This window comes from Nerophis lumbriciformis, linkage group LG10 (genome assembly GCF_033978685.3).
Source record: "Nerophis lumbriciformis linkage group LG10, RoL_Nlum_v2.1, whole genome shotgun sequence".
NCBI lineage: Eukaryota > Metazoa > Chordata > Actinopteri > Syngnathiformes > Syngnathidae > Nerophis > Nerophis lumbriciformis.
In genome coordinates, this window is record NC_084557.2 from 18,601,461 (window position 1) to 18,628,130 (window position 26,670).

At 38.2% G+C, this 26,670-nt stretch overlaps 1 protein-coding gene across 6 annotated transcripts in view; it reads right to left on the reverse strand.

Moving 5' to 3' along the window:
• hipk2 (homeodomain interacting protein kinase 2) overlaps positions 1 to 26,670 on the reverse strand; it is a 281,102-nt gene that overhangs the window by 220,734 nt on the left and 33,698 nt on the right. For 4 of the 6 annotated variants that reach the window (XM_061970148.1, XM_072913918.1, XM_061970144.1 and 1 more), the window contains exon 1: positions 20,174 to 22,670. The exons of the other annotated variants lie outside the window; for them this stretch is intronic. In XM_061970148.1, the coding sequence (XP_061826132.1) occupies positions 20,174 to 20,240 (67 nt within the window). In that variant the 5' untranslated portion in view covers positions 20,241 to 22,670. Of the gene's footprint in view, positions 1 to 20,173; positions 22,671 to 26,670 lie in introns of those variants that run through there. 6 annotated transcript variants of the gene reach the window in all.

The following is a 26,670-nucleotide window of genomic DNA, read 5'->3' on the forward strand; positions in this document are numbered from 1 at the left end:
GCTCAAAGTAAAGCCGCTGCTCCTCCACATCGAGAGGAGCCAGATGAGGTGGTTCGGGCATCTGGTCAGGATGCCACCCGAACGCCTCCCTAGGAAGGTGTTTCGGGCACGTCCGACCGGTAGGAGGCCACGGGGAAGACCCAGGACACGCTGGGAAGACTATCTCTCCCGGCTGGCCTGGGAACGCCTCGGGATCCCCCGGGAGGAGCTGGACGAAGTGGCTGGGGAGAGGAAAGTCTGGGCTTCCCTGCTTAAGCTGCTGCCCCCGCGACCCGACCTCGGATAAGCGGAAGAAGATGGATGGATGGATGGATGGATGAATTTCCTTATTTAAAGGAAATATAGTTGTAATCAATGTTGCACTTCTAGAAATGTAATAAAGCCAAATAACCTTTTTACAAGACACCTTCATATACTGGGAGACCCACACATGTACATAAAAACAGGGCAACAAAAAAGTCCAAAGGAATGATTGCAATTTCCTTCTCCGCTGCACAAACCGGCCACTGCATTTACTGTGACAAGATAACTCACATTGGGGGTAAAGACATTTTTATTCAGAAAGCTATAAGAGCAACAGAAGAGGGAAGTGAACTCTATCTCAACTACAGATCCCCAAGACAACAAAGTAAAACTGCACAATTGTGCACTTAGCTCTTGGGAACAACATGCCTGAGAGTAAGCAGAAGCCGTTCCAAGCAAACAACTGCCCCAAAAATAGTCCCTTTCTTTATCTCCTTCTTTTTGCAAAAAGGCTTGTTTGTGGCACTGAAATGATCATCAGTGCACATGGAAGATTATATGCAGCGTGTCATCATGGTGTGCACTTTTGGGTAAGCAATATATGGGCGGACTGTAAACGATGTGAGCGCTTCCACCTGGCTATTCCCACACACATAATTAGGTTTCACTTTTGGATTTTAACCCTTTATAGTGCAACACTAGTGTAAAATAGTAACTGTAACTGGTTATTTTGAGATGTAAATGTCTCACTTTAAGGAGTTGAATCAAAAATGATGGATCCTTGCTTATGAAAGGCAAAGATTGTGGAAAAAATAACACTTCATTATAGTATACATATATTGCAAATGACGGAGAAGAATTGAAATTGTATTTCTAGAAACTTCCCTTTATTTAAAAGCTAATTACTTTATTTTAGTCATTGATTATACATCAAAATCTTAATTTTAACATGAATAATTATACTATATATATATATATATATAACACAGAGGCTATTTCATCCCTACAAGCCTTGAAACAGGCTTGTAGGGATGAAATAGCCTCTGTGTATTTTTCTTTTTCTGACCTAACGTATATTCCGCTCTACACCGGTATTGAGCGCTGTATAACGGATAAACCACAGAAACCTCGACTAATATATATATATATATATATATATACACATATATAACATGTATATTTTGTTGTTTTCTTACTGTACCGAAAATAAACCGAACCGTGACCTCTAAACAGAGGTACGTACCGAACCAAAATTTTTGTGTACCGTTACACCCCTAATATATATATATATATATATATATATATATTATAATTATATTTTGTCTTTGAGAAAATAACTATTCAAATAAGATACTTTGGTTTTCTCCTAATAGAAAATATTCTTTCAAGATTCTGTAACATCCCAGGGATGCGTAATTTAAGAATTGCATGTTGAAAAATGCTTGTTTTCAGAATAAAATACTTATTTCTATCTTAAAGGTCCTGCTAATTTTTAGATACAGACATCTTAATATAGGATGCCTTATCAAGAAAAACCAACTAACTGCATATAATTACAATTTTAGTAGATTTAGTACTTTTTTCTTTACTAAAATCTATATTTTTTGTCAGCTCTTTTTTGCAGTGTAGGATGTGGGAGACAGTTATTGTAGAATGAGTTACTTATGTGGCTGTGACATATGTGCACAAATATTAAAAAACAAGAAAGGTCATTATGTTTAGAGGTACTAGTTTTTAAAAAAGTAGGCTTTCATTTACAGTCAGAATAAATAAAAAACACGATTTGGATGTGAATCCTATTTTTTCAGCGCCCTTAAATTTACCGATTGGTATTGCATGTCACCAGTGCTACTCGTTTCAGATTACTACAAAGTATTGGTAGTTTCAGTGTTCAGTATAGTACAGAAATTCCCCGATTGAAAACAGTTAACCATACAAATGATTTGATTTGTTACCAATTTGTTTTACCAACGTATTGGGGCATGCCTCTGTGTTGCACCCCCTGCTTTCCCTTTATTTCTGCATCAATGCATGTGCAAGGGATTTCTATCCACTGTGAATGCACAATTGTAAACAACAAAATATGAGATTGAATTGAATTTCCCTGCATCAGCAGTATGGGAAAGCATGCATATTTTGTGGAATGCATTCTGTGGACAGGGAGGAGATATAGTATGGGTAAATGTCTTATCTATTTGTCATGAGTTGTGAATATGATTACCGTATTTTCCGGACTATAAGGCGCACTTAAAATCCTTTTTGTTTTTTTTAAATCAAAACTCGACGGTGTGCCTTATAACCCGGTGCGCCTAATGTAGGGAATAAGTTTGTTTGAGCTTACTCACCTCGAAACTATTTTGTTTGATACAGGGCGTAATGATAAGTGAAGTGAAGTGAATTAGCAGTCAAACATAAGAGATAAGTGTAGATAGCATTATGAAGGCAATATGTTTCAAGTAAACAACACCAACATTTTAAATGTTCCATTGAAAATATAGAACATTACACACGGCGCTCAAAAATCTATCAAAATGTTTTACTACGACTTTGGTAAGCTATGAAGCCGTACCGCTTGATGGATTGTACTGTGCTTCAACATACGAGTATAATTATGGTGTGTGTATAAGGTAAGACATATTATCTGGCATTTTGTTTCGCAATATGATGCAAAAGCAACTTTTCTTACCTTCTGGTACCTGCTGATCTGCATTTGGGACCTGTATAAGTCCTGAAAAATTGCGCGCGTCAGCGAGTCGATAAGCTTCTTCTTTTTCTTCATCTTCTTGTTATGTGACATTTATCCTCCGCTGTTGCCATTTCTAATATAAAGTAGGGTAAAGTTCTAACTTATATCTGTCAGTAAAATCGCCATTAAAGCGCTAAAACATACCGGCATAGTGAGTTTACATTATTCACCCAAGGAACTTTAGTTATTAGAGTTTCGGTCGGACAATTTTTCACAGGACACATTTCCTGTGTTGTTGTTGTTTCCGGATGAGGAGATGCTGCTCCGTTATTGATTTAAGTAAAGTCATAATGTAATTAAAACAGTCAGCTCCATCTTTTGACACTTCTTCCACCCCCGTCCTTGCACGCTACACCGCTACAACAAAGATGACGGGGAGAAGACGCTACCGAAGGTGAGCCACGTAAATAAGACAAACGGCACATCCGGAAGCGACTGTCAAAAAGCAGCTTGAAGATGATCTGTAAAACATAATCTATGCAACATTTTGACCAAAGAACCACCATTACATGTTATGTAGACCAGGGTTTTTCAACCTTTTTTGAGCCAAGACACATCTTTTTCATTGAAAAACTCCGGAGGCACACCACCAGCAGAAAACATTAAACAATGAAACTCAGCAGCCGATATTGACAATAAGAAGTTATTCTCGCAATTGTTGGATATGAATTCAAACCATAACCAAGCATGCATCACTATAACTCTTGTCTCAAAGTAGGTGTACTGTCACGACCTGTCACATCACTCCATGACTTATTTAGAGTGTTTTGGTGTTTTCCTGTGTGTAGTGTTTTAGTTCTTGTCTTGCGCTCCTATTTTGGTGGCTTTTCCTGTTTTGTTGGTATTTTCCTGTTGTACTTTCATGTCTTCCTTGACCGCTATTCCCCACACCTGCTTTATTTTTTAGCAATCAAGACTATTTAAGTTGTTTTATCCTTATTTGTGTGGACATTGTTGATTGTCATGTCATATTTGAATGTACTTTGTGGACGCCGTCTCTGCTCCAAACGCTGTAAGTCTTTGCTGTCGTCCAGCATTCTGTTTTTGTTTACTTTGCGGCCAGTTCAAGTTCAGTTTCGTTCTGCATAGCCATCCCTAACCTTCATGGCCCTTTCTAAGGGGCACTCAGCTTTTGTTGGTTTAAGCATTGGATACATTTTTACCTGCACACTGCCTCCAGCTGTCGTCTGCATATTGTGATCACGACAAACCGTCGTCGTTGTTCCCGACATCTACAAAGCAATTAACTACCTGCTGCCACCTACTGATATGGAAGAATATTACACAGTTACTCTGCCGAGCTCCAGACAACACAGACACTCAACATAGGCACATTATTTGCGGATTATGATTACTGCTTTGCAAAAAATATTTTTTACCCAATTAGGTGGAATTACATAATCTCCCACGGCACACCATACTGTATCTCACGGCACAGCGGTTGAAAAACACTGATGTAGACCACAAGGAAATGTTTTCAATTTCGAAAAAAATTATAATAACATGACTCCTTTAATGCGCCCTATAATCCGGTGCGCCTAATATATGAAAAAATATAAAAAATAGACCATTCATCAGCAGTGCGCCTTATAACCCGGTGCGCCCTATGGTCCGGAAAATACGGTACTTTAGTAAAAAGCTGCATTATTCAATGCTTCGTTTGTATTTTAACAACCAATTTTTTGTCACCCCTCTGGCTTTGCTTGGACTTTACAGCCACTGTATCTCTGCAGTCATCTGCTCTTAGTCCTAATGCTGCAGGATTGGAGCGCACATTAGAGAGCTCAGACTAAGCCTGACAAATGTTGCAGGCTCATGTTGCACCTCCATACATTACACAATAAAACATGTTGTGTGAATGTTCTCTGCATGATGACCAAGGTATGGCTTACCGTAAACCTAGCACTACGTGTTCTGTAGGTATGGATCGTCCGGTGTGGTAATGAAGAACGTCCAAGAGGCTATTAGGGGCAAGGCTCTCTGCTAATCACATAAGCTCTAAAGGCCAGATGTCACTTCTTGGATTACCGATTCCTGTGCCTGTACTTTTCTCTAAATATAATTTGAATGATGGGTTGCGTCACTGAGTGGCGTCAGCAGAGTGTGACAGGATAATCACAAGCATGGACGCTGAGATGGATGGACGGACGCAGTGATGGCCGGTTCTCCTTCTGTAAAATTCCAGCATGGTGGAAATTTCTCGTTTTTTGAAAGGGTCGTCTGAACCTTGCATCGGGTTCCTCTACGGCCCCTGATCTCAGTCACTCAGACGCAACACGGTGGTCAAAGGGTTCACTTGACATCGGTCGCATGGTGCAGTGAACTGAAGGCCACACATGTTCCCTTAAACTGGTTAAGCTCCTGAATTAGTACTGCATGTTTAGAAATGCACAAGAAACAGACCTGGCTTGTTATGACTGAGAGTGCAGCTGCTTTTTCATGCAACGCATGTGAAAGCTGCGCCAATAAAAGCGCAATGTTAAGGCCCGTGGAGCACAAACAAGTAATTAAATGAACCAACACTAAGAGGTCAAATGGCTGGAATGTTATCTCATGACAACACACACACAGGCAACAGTGTGACTAATTGTACTTCACTGGGTTACCTTCATGAAGTGAAGGCTACATAGAATCATGTGGCAGACTGAATAAAATGGCGTGCATGGCGGGCCGCATACTGTACTACATAAAATAATGCAGCGGTCAACATAAAATAATGTGAGGGGCTACATTAAATGATGTGGCGGGCCACTAATAATAATGCTGCGGACCACATAAATTGATGTAGCGGGCCACTTAAATAGTGCATCAAAATAATTTAAATGACATAGCGGGCCACAAATAATAGCACACCACATAAATTAATGGAGCGGGTCACTGAAAAAAATAGAGCAAACTATATTAAATGATGTGGCGGGGCCACAAATAATAGCATACCACATAAATTGATGGAGCGAGCCACTTAAATATTGTAGCAAACTACATGAAATGGTGTGGCGGGCCACAAATAATAGCATACCACATAAATTGATGTAGCGGGCCACTTAAATAATGTAGAAAACTACATTAAATGATGTGGCGAGCCACAAATAATAGCATACCACATAAATTGATGTAGCGGGCCATTTAAATAATGTGGCAAACTACATGAAATGATGTGGCGGGCCACAAATAATAGCATACCACATAAATTGATGTAGCGGGCCACTTAAATAATGTGGCAAACTACATTAAATGATGTGGCGGGCCACAAATAATAGCATACCACATAAATTGATGTAGCGGGCCACTTAAATAATGTAGAAAACTACATTAAATGATGTGGCGAGCCACAAATAATAGCATACCACATAAATTGATGTAGCGGGCCATTTAAATAATGTGGCAAACTACATGAAATGATGTGGCGGGCCACAAATAATAGCATACCACATAAATTGATGTAGCGGGCCACTTAAATAATGTGGCAAACTACATTAAATGATGTGGCGGGCCACAAATAACAGCATACCACATAAATTGATGTAGCGGGCCACTTAAATAATGTGGCAAACTACATTAAATGATGTGGCGGGGCACAAATAATATAGCATACCACATAAATTAATGGAGCGGGCCACTGAAATAATAGAGCAAACTACATGAAATGATGTGGCGGGCCACAAATAATAGCATACCACATAAATTGATGTAGCGGGCCACTTAAATAATGTTGCAAACTACATGAAATGATGTGGCGGGCCACAAATAATAGCATACCACATAAATTGATGTAGCGGGCCACTTAAATAATGTGGCAAACTACATTAAATGATGTGGCGGGGCACAAATAATATAGCATACCACATAAATTAATGGAGCGGGCCACTGAAATAATAGAGTAAACTACATTAAATGATGTGGCGCGCCACAAATATTAGCATACCACATAAATTGATGTAGCGGGCCACTTAAATAATGTGGCAAACTATATTAAATGATGTGGCGGGGCACAAATAATATAGCATACCACATAAATTAATGGAGCGGGCCACTGAAATAATAGAGCAAACTACATGAAATGATGTGGCGGGCCACAAATAATAGCATACCACATAAATTGATGTAGCGGGCCACTTAAATAATGTTGCAAACTACATGAAATGATGTGGCGGGCCACAAATAATAGCATACCACATAAATTGATGTAGCGGGCCACTTAAATAATGTGGCAAACTACATTAAATGATGTGTCGGGGCACAAATAATATAGCATACCACATAAATTAATGGAGCGGGCCACTGAAATAATAGAGTAAACTACATTAAATGATGTGGCGGGCCACAAATAATAGCATACCACATAAATTGATGTAGCGGGCCACTTAAATAATGTGGCAAACTACATTAAATGATGTGGCGGGGCACAAATAATATAGCATACCACATAAATTAATGGAGCGGGCCACTGAAATAATAGAGCAAACTACATGAAATGATGTGGCGGGCCACAAATAATAGCATACCACATAAATTGATGTAGCGGGTCACTTAAATAATGTTGCAAACTACATGAAATGATGTGGCGGGCCACAAATAATAGCATACCACATAAATTGATGTAGCGGGCCATTTAAATAATGTGGCAAACTACATTAAATGATGTGGCGGGGCACAAATAATATAGCATACCACATAAATTAATGGAGCGGGCCACTGAAATAATAGAGTAAACTACATTAAATGATGTGGCGGGCCACAAATAATAGCATACCACATAAATTGATGTAGCGAGCCACTTAAATAATGTAGCAAACTACATTAAATGATGTGGCGAGGCACAAATAATATAGCATACCAAATAAATTGATGTAGCGGGCCACTTAAAATAATGTAGCAAACTACAAAAAATTACCTGGCGGGACACAAATAATAGCATACCACATAAATTGATGTAGCGGGCCACTTAATAATGTAGCAAAATACATTAAATGATGTGGTGGGCCACAAAAATTAGCATACCACATAAATTGATGTAGCGGGCCACTTAAATAATGTAGCAAACAACATAAAATGATGTGGCGGGCCACAAATAATAGCATACCACATAAATTGATGCAGCGGGCCACTTAAATAATGTAGCAAACTACATTAAATGATGTGGCGGGGCACAAATAATATAGCATACCACATAAATTGATGTAGCGGGCCACTTAAAATAATGTAGCAAACTACAAAAAATTACGTGGCGGGACACAAATAATAGCATACCACATAAATTGAGGTAGCGGGCCACTTAATGTAGCAAACTACACGAAATGATGTGGCGGGCCACAAATAATAGCATACCACATAAATTGATGTAGCAGGCCACTTAAATAATGTAGCAAACTAGATTAAATGATGTGGCGGGCCACTTAAATAATGTAGCAAACTAGATTAAATGATGTGGCGGGCCACTTAAATAATGTAGCAAACTTGATTAAATGATGTGGCGGGCCACTTAAATAATGTAGCAAACTTGATTAAATGATGTGGCGGGCCACATAAAGTAATGCGGTGAACCACTTAAAATGAAATGGCGGGCCACGTATTACATAAAATGCTGTGGCGGGCCGGTTTAAATACGATCTTGCCCCCCTGGTCCTTGAGTTGAATGACTTTGGTTTAGACATTAACGATAGTTTATTTTTTATTTTTTTAAATAGTACCTTCTCTTGAAAAATGTTTAAAGTGCAGAACTGTAAAGGCTCTTTGTTAAACATTGACAATGTTTAAATGCCCTAAGGAGGCAATATTTTCCACTTAGCAAACAAACACGTTGCACCCGACACACCACTATTAGGATTTGAGAGACGCTATATTCTAGTATTCTGATGAAGCATGTTGAATTGGTAATTGTGCATGTTTTCAGGAAGATTATTTCTCTGTCAGGGGCTTGTTAATCTTCTTTTGGGGAGGATCAGGCCTGTGCTAAATACCATACCGTGAGAGGGTAAGGACGGCCTGAAAATGAGGGAAGGGAGTAAGAATGTGACTGAACTGACCCTGATATTCTATCCAGGGACCTGCTTCAGTTTGCACTCTTTTATCAACCGTGTCATTCACACTCTTCACTATTGATGAGTCTTTGACTAATAACAAAACCACCAACGTGTGCTTTTCTTTGGCGCACCGTCCAAAACGAGAAAACAGATCATTATTTCCATGAGAGCCATGCATATTGGACAGCCGTCACCTTGCAGATTATCCATAGACAGCAGTCATGTCGAGATGACTGCATACATTTGGACTACTCGCAGAGGCCGCCAGCGTAGATGCGGGGGAAGCACAACTTATTAGTTAATTAGGTTACTTCTGGCTGTCTAGACAAAGAATTATTTCACTGACGTTAGGGCGGGTGCACTAAGCTTTGCTTGCCACCTTTTATTCCCTCTGAAAATGATCTAGTTCTTAACAACATATCGCCTTACCATGGACATTTGTGTTTTGTGTATCAGGGCTATTTGATAGACCAAAAACAAATGCAGAGGAGGCAGGTTCTCCTGGAAATGCTGCTAGCTGTATATTAATTTTCCGTTTAATGCTATACATATTTTGCCCTTGAATACTCAAAAGTAAAAAAGTACCAAAATATCTAATCACGATCAATCAGTTATTGTAGGCACATGACGCTTAGAGTTAAGCCACAAACTTTAATTGTAGATTTTTTTTTAAATTTTAGCAGCGGTTGTTTGTTTTTTAATGCATATTCTATGTATAAAGAACAAAAAATGATCAATTCTAAAGTAGTCACTAGACGAGACCAAACCAATCAGTATCGACCCAATATCCAAACTTTAAACTAACCTCACGACGCAAGGTACAAACCCCTAAACTAGTGAAGTTGGCATGTTGTGTAAATCATAAATAAATGCTCACCATTAATGCTGAAAGGTACATACGTTATCATGGACGCCCCTGTTTATTTCACCAAGACAATGCCAAGCCATGTGTTACAACAGCGTGGCTTCAAAGTAAAAGAGCGCGGGTACTAGACTGGCCTGTCTATGGTCCAGACCTGTCTCCCGTTGAAAATGTGTGGCGCAATATGGAGCCTAAAATACGACAAAAGAGACCTCGGACTGTGGAAAAACTTAAGCTGTAAATCAAGCAAGAATCGGAAATAATTCTACCTGAAAAGCTTCAAAAATTGGTCTCCTCAGTTCCCAAACGTTTACTGGGTGTTGTTAAAAGGAAAGGCCATGTAACACAGTGGTAAAAATGCCCAACTTTTTTGCAATGTGTTGCAGCCATTAAATTCCAAGTTCATGATTATTTGCAAAAAAAAAAAATAAGTATCTCAATTCGAACATTAAATATCTGGTCTTTGCAGTCTATTCAATTGAATATAAATTGAAAAGGATTTGCAAATCATTGTATTCTGTTTTTATTTACGAATTACACAACGTGCCAACTTCACAGGTTTTGGGCTTTGTAAATACTGTACATTATCACGCTATGAAACTAGAGTATTTTTTTTGTAGTACATTCTATTGTATTCAGAAAACTTTATTCATCCCTGTACATAAATGTAGCAGCAACAGAAAAAAAACAGTTAAAATAGAATAGCATAAAAATTGAGTATAGACAGTAATATATTCAACATAAGGTGGTTCTTATAATACATAATATATTACCTGAGTATTATCTGTCAATATTGTATTTTTTCCCATACGATATTTCGGTAACACTTTAGTATGGGGAACACATATTCACAATTAATTAGTTGCTTATTAACATGCAAATTAGTAACATATTGGCTCTTAATTAGTCATTATTAGGTACTTATTAATGTTTTATCCTGCATGGCCTTATTATACAACCAGTAAGCCATTAACTAAGAGTCTTCCCTCAATAACCTCAGAATTATTGCTTATTAGTAACCCTAGCTAACCCTAACCCTTATATATTCCCCTAGTGTCCAAATAACTCTAAATTAAGTTTTTGTTATTTTATATGTTCCCCATACTAAAGTGTTATTGTGTTAAAGTTTGTTTTTCTTTCTAAAATGCATGTTACATGTTACACTTATGGTGTTTTGGGGGGCAATCACTGATTAAATTGATTTCAGTTCATTTAAATTTGAGATTTGAAGAGTTAAGAGCTCAATTGTGGAACCAATGGAGTACATAGAGGTATTGTGTTATGTTACATTATTTGTGAAGTGAATTGGTGAGTTACACCTTATCACCTTGTCATACAGCTCAGATTAATCATTTATATAACTCATTTGAAAACAACCCCAGTTGAGCAAAGTGCTTACCAACGTTGTTTATTACAATTCTAGAAAGATTGTAACTCCAACATCAGGGATTTAAGACCTCGCAAATCGATGAATGGACAAAAAATATATTGTGGAAATTCTTTCTAGAAGACTGCACTTTGTAACTGGTTTTGACATGCTTTTGTCTGTATGTTGTACTTGACATAGTCTCTACATACAGTCGTGGTCAAAAGTTTACATACACATGTAAAGAACATAATGTCATGGCTGTCTTGAGTTTCCAATAATTTGTACAACTCTTATTTTTTTTGTGATAGAGTAATTGGAGCACATACTTGTTGGTCACAAAAAACATTCATGAAGTTTGGTTCTTTTATGAATTTATTATGGGTCTAGTGAAAATGTGACCAAATCTGCTGGGTCAAAAGTATACATACAGCAGAGTTAATATTTAGTTACATGTCTCTTGGCAAGTTTCACTGCAATAAGGCGCTTTTGATAGCCATCCACAAGCTTCTGGCAAGGTTCTGGTTTAATTTTTGACCACTCCTCTTGACAAAATTGGTGCAGGTCAGCTAAATTGGTTGGTTTGCTGACATGGACTTGTTTCTTCAGCATTGTCCACACATTTAAGTCAGGACTTTGGGAAGGCCATTCTAAAACCTTCATTTTAGCCTGATTTAGCCATTCCTTTACCACTTTTGACGTGTGTTTGGGGTCATTGTCCTGTTGGAACACCCAACTGCGCCCAAGACCCAACCTCTGGGCTGATGATTTTAGGTTGTCCTGAAGAATTTGGAAGTAATCCTCCTTTTTCATTGTACCATTTACTCTCTGTAAAGCACCAGGCAGCAAAACAGGCCAAGAGCACAACACTACCACCACCATGCTTGACAGCCACCATGCTTGACAGTAGGTTGGTGTTCCTGGGATTAAAGGCCTCACCTTTTCTCCTCCAAACATATTGCTGGGTATTGTGGCTAAACAATTACATTTTTGTTTCATCTGACCACAGAACTTTCCACCAAAAGGTCTTAACTTTGTCTATGTGATGTCAGATTAAACAAAAATTGAGTTGTTTGGCAACAATACCCAGCAATATGTTTTGAGTAGAAAAAATGAGGACTTTAATCCCAGGAACACCATACCTACCGTCAAGCATGGTGGTGGTAGTATTATGCTCTGGGCCTGTTTTGCTGCCAATGGAACTGGTGCGTTCCAAAGAGTAAATGGGACAATGAAAAAGGAGGATTACCTCCAAATTCTTCAGGACAATCTAATATCATCAGCCTGAAGTTTGGGTCTTGGGCGCTGTTGGGTGTTCCAACAGGACCCCAAACACACGTCAAAAGTGTTAAAGGAATGGCTAAATCAGGCTAGAATTAAGGTTTTAGAATGGCCTTCCCAAAGTCCTGACTTAAATGTGTGGACAATGCTGAAGAAACAAGTCCATGTCAGAAAACCAACACATTTAGCTGAACTGCACCAATTTTGTCAAGAGGAGTGGTCAAAAATTCAACCAGAAGCTTGCCAGAAGCTTGTGGATGGCTACCAAAAGCACCTTATTGCAGTGAAACTTGCCAAGGGACATGTAACCAAATATTAACATTGCTGTATGTATACTTTTGACCCAGCAGATTTGGTCACATTTTCAGTAGACCCATAATAAATTCATAAAAGAACCAAACTTCATTAATGTTTTTTGTGACCAACAAGTATGTGCTCCAATCACTCTATCACAAAAAAATAAGAGTTGTAGAAATGATTGGAAACTCAAGACAGCCATGACATTATGACCACACTTTGACCACGACTGTATGTTACAAAAGGAGCTTTCTTAAGCATTTTGTCTTCTTACTCCGTCACCAGCAACAGACCACTTGTTGCCATGGTAGTGACGGCCGTGCTAATAACTTCGGTGTTAAAAACAATCCTAAAATACAGTAAATTCTACTTGGGAGGATAGCATATTGTCCAGTCCAGTGTTGAGTTCCCACATTGGTGATGAAGCCTGACACTGCACACACTCTCTCACACTCGCCCATGGATACTATTGACCATCCTGTTGGCTTTTTTAGTCCTCTCATCTCCTGCTTATTTATAGAGTAATGCATCACAGAAGCTTGCAGGAGGATTCTGTCACGCTGGTGTCTCCATCGGGCCTCGTGAATTCTCTCATCTCTCCCAAAAATCTACACGCAGGGGAGCAGATTTATCTGGCGAAAAGACACCCGGCAAAGCAATTATCAATGTTGGTGGACAGACGTACACGACTCATGAATCAGCTCAATGCTTGCAGTAAAGGTGACACATGGTCAAGTCCGGCCAATGACACGCCGTGTTGCGTTTGCTGTCCGGCCATGATAAATTATCACAAAGGCACACATGTGCCGAGCATAGGCGCCGATCCCGTGGGTGCTCGCCCCGAAGCACCCACGGACAATGCCGAGCACCCATGTGGAATTGATGGCAATTTCATTCTTTAAATTAATTTATGAAAAATTAATCGTATTGTTGTTAATTTTGTGGTGAGTTTGGTCCTTTATTACATAATTAAAAAAGTCACAAATCTTATAGTCTATAATTAACAAAGTCTAACCAAGATTTCATTGTGCCCGATAGTGAATTTATGACACAATCATCTTGACTTTGAAGCATACTTGCCAACCCTCCTGAATTTTCCCGGGAGACTCCCGAAATTCAGCGCCTCTCCCGAAAACCTCCCGGGACAAATATTCTCCCGAAAATCTCCCGATTTTCAGCCGGAGCTGGAAGCCACGCCCCCTCCAGCTCCATGCAACCTGAGTGAGGACAGCCTTTTTTCATGACAGGAGGACAACAGGGCGACAAGAACTAAATCATCCAGACTAGAGATAAATTGTATTATTATGTTTATCTTACCTAAAAATAAATATATTTATTAAATTAAAAAAAAAAAAAAAAAAAAATTTTTTTTTACTATATTCAGCTAAAAACATCAAAATTAATTGTATTTTTATTTGTATTTTTTCGTGACTCCTTATTACATCCGGCCATAGAATTATACATTAAAATAAACATATTTGAAATAATTGATTTTAAATTATCATAATAATTCATTTAAAATGACCATATTTAATAATTAAAATAATTGCATGTTTATCAACAACTTTAGTATTTTATTCATTACATTTTGAAACTCTCAGAAGCCAAGTTATGTTATATTCCTTAATATTTATTTATGCAAGTTTGAAGTATCAATTATCTAAACACAGTTTGTTTGCATATTTTCAGGATGTAGCTATCTATATATATATATATATATGTATGAAAGACTTGACTTGGTGAATTCTAGCTGTCAATATACTCCTCCCCTCTTAACCACGCCCCCAACCACGCCCCGCCCCACCCCCCACCTCCCGAAATCGGAGGTCTCAATGTTGGCAAGTATGCTTTGAAGACACTGCACACAAGTGAATGAAGGGCATACTTTCGCAACATCCATACATGTCACACTAAGGATGGCAGTATGAACAATGCCAACACTGTCATAAACATGTGCCATATAGTGTAACCACACTGAACAACGACGACAAACACATTTTGGAAGAATATTTGCACCGCAACACAACATAAACACTACAGAACAAATTCCCAGAATTCCCTGCAGCACCAACTCTTCCGGGACGCTACAATACAAACAAACGCCATTGGTGGATCTACACCTAACATCCACTGTAATGATACCACGTACAATAGCGTATCTAGTTGATACTACTATGATTACATTGATATTTTTTAAGATCACAAAATCTTTCGTTTTTTTAAAATGTATATTATGTTTATAAACTCAGGAAATATGTCCCTGGACACACGAGGACTTTGAATATGACCAATGTATGATTATGTAACGACTTGGTATTGGATCGATATCCAAATGTGTGGTATCATCCAAAACTAATGTAAAGTATCAAACAACAGAAGAATAAGTGATTATTACATTTTAACAGAAGTTTAGATAATAATAATAATAATAATACCTGGGATTTTATATAGCGCTTTTCTAAGTACCCAAAGTCGCCTTACATGTAGAACCCATCATTCATTCACACCGGGTGGTGGTAAGCTACTTTCATAGCCACAGCTGCCCTGGGGTAGACTGACGGAAGCGTAGCTGCAATTTGCGCCAACGGCCCCTCCGACCACCACCTATCATTCATCATTCAATTCACCGGTGTGAGTGGCACCGGGGGAAAAGGGTGAAGTGTCCCGCCCAAGGACACAACGGCAGCGATTTTTGGATGGTAAGAGGCGGGGAGCGAACCTGCAAACCTCAGGTTTCTGGCACGGTTGCTCTACCCACTACGCTATGCCGCCCCAATATAGATAGAACATGTTGAAACAGAAAATAAGAAGATATTAACAGTAAATGAACAAGTAGATTAATAATTAATTTTCTACCACTTGTCCTTAATAATTTTGACAAAATAATAGAATGATAAATGACACAATATATTATTGCAGCTAAATTAGGAGCCTTTGTTTGTTTACTTACTACTAAAAGACAAGTTGTCTTGTATGTTCACTATTTTATTTAAGGACAAACTTGCAATAAGAAACATATGTTTAATGAACCGTAAGATTTTTTTTTTAAATAAAGCCAATAATGACATTTTATGTGGTCCCCTTTATTTACAAAAGTAACGAAAAGTACCGAAATACATTTGTTACCGGTACCAAAATATTGGTATCGAGACAACACTAATACACACACACACCGAGCACCCACTGGCAGAAATGTAGATCGGCGCCTACGGTGCCGAGGCGTGTGGTCACATTTACACCTACTGCCGTTAGGACACCTTTTTTTAGGATCTCACCGAGCCATGTTAACTTCCCCTCTTGAAAACTGTGGCTAGATAAGGCAGGCTGTGAGTCTTTTTAGTGTGCCCATAAAACGCCTATTGTGAGGGAGAACATTTGACTTGTTTATACTGAGGTCAGCCTCACCGGGCACACAACCAAAGGGTGGCAGGGCTGCTTGCTCTGCTTCAGCGGGATTTCTTTATGAATTACATCACGAGTGTCGCAAGAGTATAAAGAACAGCGGTCCGCTTCCTTTCCCCTTCGGTGGAAAAAAAAAGGGAAGATGACAGGATGAAAGAAAGAGGCTTACTACAAATATAATAAATATAATATAATATATAATATAATAAAAAGATAAACGTCCATAGCAGAACCTCCAGGTTCTGTAACAGCTTCTTCCCTCAGGCCATTAGACTCTTGAACGCATCATAATAATCCCCTCAATTCCTCCCCAAAAACGGATTAACCCGCTGGAATATAAAAACAATATAACATACATCCATAAACGTGGATGCATATGCAAAAGTGCAATATCTGTCCATTAATCTATTTATTTATATCTGCACCTTATTGCTCTTTTATCCTGCACTACAACGAGCTAATGCAACGAAATTTCGTTCTTATCTGTACTGTAAAGTTCAAATTTCAATGACAATAAAAGGAAGTCTAAGTCTATCTCAAAAGCCAGCAAAACAAATATGAAATGTTTGTGCTTTTTAAAAAACCTCACACGTTGTTAGTCTCCAAAAGTGGCCAATAAGTCCAGAAAAAGTCACTAGATTTGTCACTAGTTGGTATTTTCTAAATTCAGCCTGAACATTTTTTGGAAAACAAAGTAATTGTGATTTTTAAACCTCAAATATGCAATTCTGAATTATTTTTTCCCAAGTCCTACTCTGTACAAGATTCGATTTAGTACAAATATTCAAATAATAAACTTGCTAAACTTTGACTTGCAGCCTTGTCAGCACTGCACTTTTATTGTGAAGGCTGAACGTGTTGTTTGTCTTTGAGCTAATGCTTGACCACCGTAATGTTGTGACAGTGAGAAGAGCCTGAATGTTATTAAAGTTCAAGTTAAAGTACCACTGATAATCACACACACACTCAGTGTGGTGAAATTACCCTCTGCATTTGACCCATCCCCTTGTTCCACCCCCTGGGACGTGAGGGGAGCAGTGAGCAGCAGCGGTGGCCGCGCTCGGGAATCATTTTGGTAATTTAACCCCCAATTCCAACCCTTGATGCTGAGTGTCAAGCAGGGAGGTAATAGGTCCCATTTTTATAGTCTTTGGTATGACTCGGCCGGGGTTTGAGCCCACGACCTACCGATTTCAGGGCGGACACTCTAACCACTAGGCCACTGAGCTCTAAAGCTAAGCCTGTGAGTTATTTATTGTTAAAAAAAAAGTCACTATACTTGTTGCTAGTTGCTATTTTCTAAGTTAGGGCTGAACAATTTTGGAAAATAAAGTAATTGCGATTTTTAAACCTCAAAATTGCAATTCTGATTGAACTTTTAATTATTTTTTCCAATGTCCTATTCTGTACAAGATCAGATTTATTAGAATAATCAAATAATAAACTTGCTAAACTTTGACTTGCAGTCTTGTCAGCACAGCGCTTTTATTGTGAAGGCTGAACGTGTTGATTGTCTTTGATTGCCGTAATGTTGTGACAGTGAGAAGAGCCTGAATGTTATTAAAGTGATTCCCGAGATCATGACTGTCTTCCTACCTTTATGGTAAGCTTTCACAACATTAGCGAACATTGTTAAAAGACACACTCACATCGCGAGTAAGTTGCAAGTGCAATTAATCGTTCAGCCCTAGTCTAAATACTATCTAACTAACGGGACAACGCAGCTAAGTTGGCAACACTGATCCCTCCTGCTACGTCTTCTCATTCTGTGGCAGACCAAGTGCAGAGTCACAGTGCCATCTACTGTGTGGAGTTGTGACAACAAGCTGCAGTCACATTATACTGTGTTTAGGAATGAATCTATTCAAATGTATTCGTGGCGGGTCGCCACAAATAAATGCATGTTTTGGAAACACTCCAGTCTATTTCCTGGTTGATGGATGGAGTTGTAAGACCATTTTTGTTTTTTACACAGAAAAGAGACAAAATATATTCTGCAGATTGTAAACACACAATCAGCAGCATTATTCTTTAAAAATTCATCTACAGTTTAGAAATTATTTGAATGCACTTGGCTGGCGTTATAGCCTTTATCTGGTTGTGACCTTATGCAGATGTTTTTACCAGAAAACTTTGGTTAAAGGCCTACTGAAATGCGATTTTCTTATTTAAACGGGGATAGCAGGTCCATTCTATGTGTCATACTTGATCATTTCGCGATATTGCCATATTTTTGCTGTAAGGATTTAGTAGAGAACATCGACGATAAAGTTTGCAACTTTTGGTCGCTGATAAATAAGCCTTGCCTGTAGCGGAAGTAGCAGACAATATGCGTGTGACGTCACAGGTTGTGGAGCTCCTCACATCTGCACATTGTTTACAATCATGCGAGAGCGATTCGGACAGAGAAAGCGACGATTTCCCCATTAATTTGAGTGAGGATGAAAGATTTGTGGATGAGGAAAGTGAGAGTGAAGGACTAGAGGGCAGTGGGAGCGATTCAGATAGGGAAGATGCTGTGAGAGGCGGGTGGGACCTGATATTCAGCTGGGAATGACTAAAACAGTAAATAAACACAAGACATATATATACTCTATTAGCCACAACACAACCAGGCTTATATTTAATATACCACAAATTAATCCCGCATAACAAACACCTCCCCCCTCCCGTCCATATAACCCGCCAATACAACTCAAACACCTGCACAACACACTCAATCCCACAGCCCAAAGTACGGTTCACCTCCCCAAAGTTCATACAGCACATATATTTCCCCAAAGTCCCCAAAGTTACGTACGTGACATGCACATAGCGGCACACACGTACGGGCAAGCGATCAAATGTTTGGAAGCCGCAGATGCATGCGTACTCAAGGTACCGTGTCTGCGTATCCAACTCAAAGTCCTCCTGGTAAGAGTCTCTGTTGTCCCAGTTCTCCACAGGCCAATGGTAAAGCTTGACTGTCATCTTTCGGGAATGTAAACAATGAAACACCGGCCGTGTTTGTGTTGCTGAAGTCGGCCGCAATACACCGCTTCCTACCTACAGCTTTCTTATTTGCTGTCTCCATTGTTCATTGAACAAATTGCAAAAGATTCACCAACACAGATGTCCAGAATACTGTGGAATTTTGCGATGAAAACAGACGACTTAATAGCTGGCCACCATGCTGTCCCAAAATGTCCTCTACAATCCGTGACGTCACGCGCTGACGTCATCATACCGAGATGTTTTCAGCAGGATATTTCGCGCAAAATTTAATATTGCTCTTTAGTAAGCTAAATTGGCATGTGTTGCAATGTTAAGATTTCATCATTGATATATAAACTATCAGACTGCGTGGTCGGTAGTAGTGGGTTTCAGTAGGCCTTTAAGGGAATAAAAAAAATGCGCACTAATGTGCAGAGCATGTACTTATTTCATTTTTTTTTTTTAACTTTGGTTTGGACCACAGTACGAAGCCACAAGTGTGAACAACAGTCTTGTTTACAATGGCTCTTTGTGCCTTGCAGGGGCACACAGCTGATAAGCAGCTGCTCTATAACATTTATCATTTACCAACCATGAGTAACGCCTCCCCGACATCACCCTTCCTCTCGTGAATCAAGAATGACAGATGGACAGTAAAGACATCAACACTGCATTCTGAAAGACCATGCATGAGCGCAACACGGGCGGAAATATACAACGGAAAAGTGTATTTAAAAATGGGTGTGAGGCATCGGGCGGTGTGATATAAGCCAGTGACAGACGTGTATTCGGCTCTTGCATTGGAGCCAATAATGCAACCTGAGGTTTCCAAAGGGCATCATTTCAGGAAGCCAAGGACAAAAGGCAATGACATGCAAACACGCAATGACATACAACAATGCTGATAGCCTCACAAGGACACACATGAGTGCATACACAAACAACAGGAGCCATTTTTCTTTCAGGTAGCTATCTCTTACGTTTACGACACAAAAGGCCCACAGCCGGATGAGATTGGAAGAAGACGCCATTAGCGATGGAACCCATAGGTTTACTCTAACAAAAAAAATAAAAAAAATGATGAGCAGCCGGACTTTTCAATTTTCCCATCTTGTTACTCAAGCAAATTGGCTACAAATAACACCCAGTGCAGTGACCAAAATGTTAAATGTGTCTTTTTATGTTAAAATTGAATCAGTGTATTTTTGTTATTTAATATGACTGCAAAATAAGCCCCCATTAGGCCAAAGAAAGTTGTGAGTGCCAACACTTTGATAGAGAATGTGAGAACAAATTGTGTCTTTGTCAATTAGAGTCTTCATTAAAAGTATAAGTAATGTTAAATGTTAATTTATACTTGTTATTCGTCGTTTTCCGCATGTATAGTAAAACTATATATATTCTAGAGGGGGGGGAAATAATCGATTTTTAGATGCATTGTAAATTGGACATGGACGATTGTACAATTGATTAGTAAATGTCAATAATTGATAATTGACTTATTTATTGAAAATAAAGTAATGCAGACAGTTCTAATATTGGCTGACAGCAGCGAACTACCTCACTGAGAGACCGTTTCAGCTCCTTTATTATAGGTCACTTCTGGCACAGTTTTGCACACATTTTCATCAATTGAATAAATGTGGGAATTAATTTAACTGTTTCTTATTCCAAATGAATTGGGGTTTTTTAAGTTGCAAGTGAAAAATGCTTATTTAGTGAAATGAAAAACTGCATTAATAGGCATAATATAAAGAGTCATCAATAATAGATTTTTAATCGAATCATAGCTCCTGAATTGTAATTGTAATTGAATCGTGAGTTGCCTAAATATTCCCAGCTCTAATATATTCTCTACAAAATGTGTTATTTAATAGAGATGTCCGATAATATCGGCCTGCCGATATTATCGGCCGATAAATGCGTTAAAATGTAATAGCGGAAATTATCGGTATCGTTTTTTTTATTATCGGTATTGGGTTTTTTTGGGGTTTTTTTGTTTTGTTTTTAAATCAACATAAAAAACACAAGATACACTTACAATTAGTGCACCAAGCCCAAAAAACCTTCCTCCCCCATTTACACTCATTCACACTCATTCACACAAAACGGTTGTTTCTTTCTGTTATTAATATTCTGGTTCCTACATTATATATCAATATATATCAATACAGTCTGCAAGGGATACAGTCCGTAAGCACACATGATTGCGCGTGCTGCTGGTCCACTAATAGTACTAACCTTTAACAGTTAATTTTACTCATTTTCATTAATTACTAGTTTCAATGTAACTGTTTTTATATTGTTTTACTTTCTTTTTTATTCAAGAAAATGTTTTTAATTTATTTATCTTATTTTTATTTATTTTTTATTTTTTTAAAGTACCTTATCTTCACCATACCTGGTTGTCCAAATTAGGCATAATAATGTGTTAATTCCACGACTGTATATATCGGTTGATATCGGTATTGGTAATTAAAGAGTTGGACAATATCGGAATATCGGATATCGGCAAAAAGCCATTATCGGACATCCCTATTATTTAATTTGTTACTGGATTTAAATACAGTGGTACCTCTACTTACGAAAGTAGATTTAACGGTAAAAAAAAAAAATTTGCAGCTCAGTTGACAGAATTTTACCATAAAAAAACAAAAAACACTGGTAACATGTTTTCATTTGCAGTAACACACTGTACAACCAGAGATTTTTGTGTAAAAAAAAAAAGAAGCTGTTCAGCCGCTGAATTATACAGTATAAAAGCAGTGGTACGGTTTTTCCATTTTAAATCAACAGGCTGTAAAAAAAAGGTGTACATTTTACAGCAACATTTTACCCTTAAAATCTGCAGTTGTGTTTTTTTTTTACAGTATACCGAGAAAAAGTATATAATAATCAATGGATGGGTGGAAATGCGTAGGCAATTACGGAATAATATGTCGAATCCCTATACATTTATATTTCTATATTAATCACTGTTACAAACAAGTTATCAAGTTGCTCATCAATCCATTCAAAAACAGTTGCCTATGCAAACTGTGTAACAAGGTTATAGGGTTGTACGGTATACCAGTATTAATATAGTACCGCGATACTAACTAATCATATTCTGTACTATACCGTCTCTAAAAAGCACCGGTACGCCAATGATTACGTCAATATTTTTTGGCATCACAACATCTTCTTTCGTTTTTTAAAAATGGATATTATGTTTATAAACTCAAGAAATATGTCCCTGGACACATGAGGACTTTGTATATGACCAATGTATGATCCTGTAACTACTTGGTATCGGATTGATACCCAAATTTGTAGTATCATCCAAAACTAATGTAAACAACAGAGATTATTACATTTTAACAGAAGTGTAGATAGAACATATTAAAAGAGAAAGTAAGCAGATATTAAATGGTTGGCAGCAGCTTGGAAGCAGGAGTGGGAGTCGGCCGGGCCTTCCCGAGTCCACAGCTACATTTAGGACCCTTATATGGACCGCCCTCGGAAGCCAGCCTCTTCCACCTAGGACCAGAGATGCGGGTATGGCTACGCAACACCGAGTTCGACATCTGACATTACACGAAAGAAGAAGAAACAGATATTAACAGTAAATGAAGAAGTAGATTAATAATTAATTTTCTACCACTTGTCCTTAATAATTTTGACAAAATAATAGAATGGAAAATGACAATATTTTAGTGCATATGTCAGCAGATAAATTAAGAGTCTTTGTTTGTTTACTTACTACTAAAAGACAAGTTGTTTTGTATGTTCACTATTTTATTTAAGGACAAACTTGCAATAAGAAACATATGTTTAATGCATCGTGAGATTTTTTGTTAAAATAAAGCCAATAATGCCATTTTTTTGTGGTCCCCTTTATTTATAAAAGTACCGAAATGCATCAAAATAATTTTGGTACCGGTACCAAAATATTTGTATCGGGACTACCCAACAAGGTTATTATACGTTTATATTCATGTAATATTTACTGTTACACGCGGCCCTCTGAGGGCAGTCATAATTGCGATGTGGCCTTCGATGACAACACGTTTGACACCACTGCCTTAGCGCTTCTACTGCATCTTTCCTCTGCTGGCTGGGGAGAATCAAATGTTCAAAAATTAAGTTAATTCATCTGATTCTTTGACTAGTAAAGAGTTACGAAAAAGTGGCCTGAGGATCCTACGGTGTTCTTTTCCATGAAACACACTAGCCAGCATTGTTTTGGGTGTGTTCATTAAGTCAGGGGTCACAGTATATCACTGCATGAAGATCAAAAGGTGGAGTTTTAATACTGCCTGTCAGGCTGGCATGCTCACCTTCACCACACACACACACACACACACACACACACACACACACACACACACACACACACACACACACACACACACACACACACACACACACACACACACACACACACACACACACACACACACACACACACACACACACACAATTTGCATGCTTGTCTCAGTAGGTGTGCCTCCCTAACAACAGACATGCATTTCCTGACACTTTTCAAACGTGTTATGAGACGCTAAGCTCCCCGAGCACTCTTCAACTATTTGTCAAAGCTCCGACGTCTGAACTATCCGGCGAGTGCACCATTCCCTAATGCACGCCCATGGGGGATTAATCAAGTATCCCCACTCCTGAAACCTTCCGATGAACCCTGACAAGAAACCGGTCCGACCTGACTAGGTACCTTGGGGACCAGACACACGCAACAGGGCCATCACCTCCTTTATTTCCAAAACAACTTGAAATCATAAGATTTTGATTTAAAAATAATAATAATAATAATAATAATAAATATATATATATATATATATACATATATATATATATATATGGTAACACTTTAGTATGGGGAACACATATTCACCATTAATTAGTTGCTTATTAACATGCAAATTAGTAACTTACTGGCTCTTAATTAGTCATTATTAATGCCTTATTATGCATGGCCTTATTATACAACTAGTAAGCCATTAACTAAGAGTTAACTAACCCTAACCCTTATTGCTTATTAGTAACCCTAACCCTTAGTGTCCAAATAACTCTAAATTAAGTCTTTGTTACTTTAATAAGCAACTAATTAATGTTGAATAGGTTTCCCATACTAAAGTGTTACCATATATATATATATATATATATATATATATACATATACATATACATATATATATATATATATATATATATATATATATATATATATATATATATATATATATATATTGCAATGGTTTGTTTAGATTTACAAGGTGAAACTAATATACTTTATATATTATAACGGGGCAACTCATGGTACTTCAAGCCTTCTTTTGATATAATTTTGACGATTTTGCTTCTTACATTATGAACACCTTGAACTGAAAAACTCAGATAATGTGGGTTTTTCAAAAACTTAGCCTTAATCATCAAAATGAAAATAAATACATGCTTGACATATCTCACTTTGCATGTCATGACTTTATAACGCATATTAGTTACACTTTTGAAGTTGCATTGCTGACATGAATGGACTTTTACACAATATTCTGAAATATGTGGTTGACTGAAAACATGCCACTTTTCCCTGACTACAAATGAGCATTCACCTATCGAAAATCAGGAGCACTGTGGCAAATAAGGGGAATTTTGACCATCATTCACAATCTCTATGTAAGACAAGAAGTCTGCCATTATTAGCGCCATTTTCCAGAAACGCCACCACATGTTTGATCAGGAGAAATGCCGGGTATCAGAATTTGCAAGTTGGTCCTCTTTAAATATCCCTCTTGTTGTCTTTTGGTGCGCACCAAAGGGACGCTGCACATGCCTACCCAGGCAACAAGAGTATGGGATATTTCAGCAGAGGGCATGATGCTCTTTCTTTTGGCCCACGAGGACTGGATCAGACAATTTTAGACTACTTAAGTCTTGTAAGTCTTATTATTGCGTACTCCTGCCGGTAGGGCAGGGGTCGGCAACCCAAAATGTTGAAAGAGCCATATTGGACCACAAATACAAAAAATAATCTGTCAGCAGCCGCAAAAAATTAAAAAAACTTATATAAGTGTTATATTGATGGCAAGTAAGTAGCTAATTAGCTATATTAGCCTACTATCAAAATGACTATGTACGCAAATCTTTGTGGACAGAAATGTTGAAATATAATATTTATTCTACACTTTTTACAACATTGGAAAACATTTGTAAAACTTCTCACAGGGTGAGATAACTCCTGGAAATAACTGTCTTAGAATGGCCTAAAGTATAGATGTGTGTGTCCAAGTTAAAAGGAAACAACAGGCTGTCTTCTTCTAATGGATGTATTACAATCTTTGCAAGCTGGGTAACGTTTGCTGTGGTCTAGAACAACATGGCACACAACTATCAGACATGCAGCCAATAATATGTAAAGATAATGTGTCATGAAACATGGACAAATACAATAAATACACAGAAGACATAAGTAAAGGAAATTAAATATACCTACAAACAAGGCATAATGATGCAATATGTACATACAGCTAGCCTAAATAGCATGTTAGCATTGAGCTTGCAGCCATGCAGTGACCAAATATGCCTGATTATCACTCCAACAAGTCAATAACATCAACAAAGTTTACCTTTGTACATTCACACACAGTATAAAACGTTTGGTGGACAAAATGAGACAAACAATGAGTGGCATAAAACACGTCGGAGAAAGGTATACATGTAAACAAACTGTTGAGTCACAGTCCACACAACGGTGAGTTCAAGGGCCACTGAAATTAGTAGGACAAAACAGCGCTCACCAAACACTCATCAGTGAAGCATAAACACAAACATATTAAACAGTGGGCTTTCTAACAATTAGGAAGGTTTGTGTCATGTTTGTCCTCCTACAGAAACCATATTACAACAAAAATAAATATATTTCACCCCATTTTTTTTCCATTTCCATACATTTTTGAAAAAGTTCCATGGAGCCACCAAGCCGCGGGTTGCTGACCCCCGCGGTAAGGCATCTATACATGCATCAATTTCCTCTTTTGTGCCCCCCCCCACACCCATGTCATTTTGCTAAGTAAGGAAGCTTCATTACAGTGTGACGTCTATTTCAAAGAGCTTTTACCAGATTAGACCACAGAGACAGACGCACAATCACATAAGAATTCATGCAGGCATATGTGTCCTTAATCCAACTGGCAGTGACAATGAAAAACACAGCCTGCCGACTCAGCAGTATGAGGAAGTATGGTTCTTCATAGCTCCTCCAGCATGTATGCAAAGTGCTCATGTAAATGCTTTTAAAAGTGTCAATCACACAACGTACAAGAAACAGGAGCCACATCAATGTGCAAGTCTGGGCCTGCTCCTGCCATCTGACATCTGACCCTTAACTTCCAGTTCTTTAAAGTCGCTAAAAAGGAAAGACGTCTTCCATGACTATTAGCATGATGAAAGCAACTTAAAGGGGCACATGTTCCCATTTAAA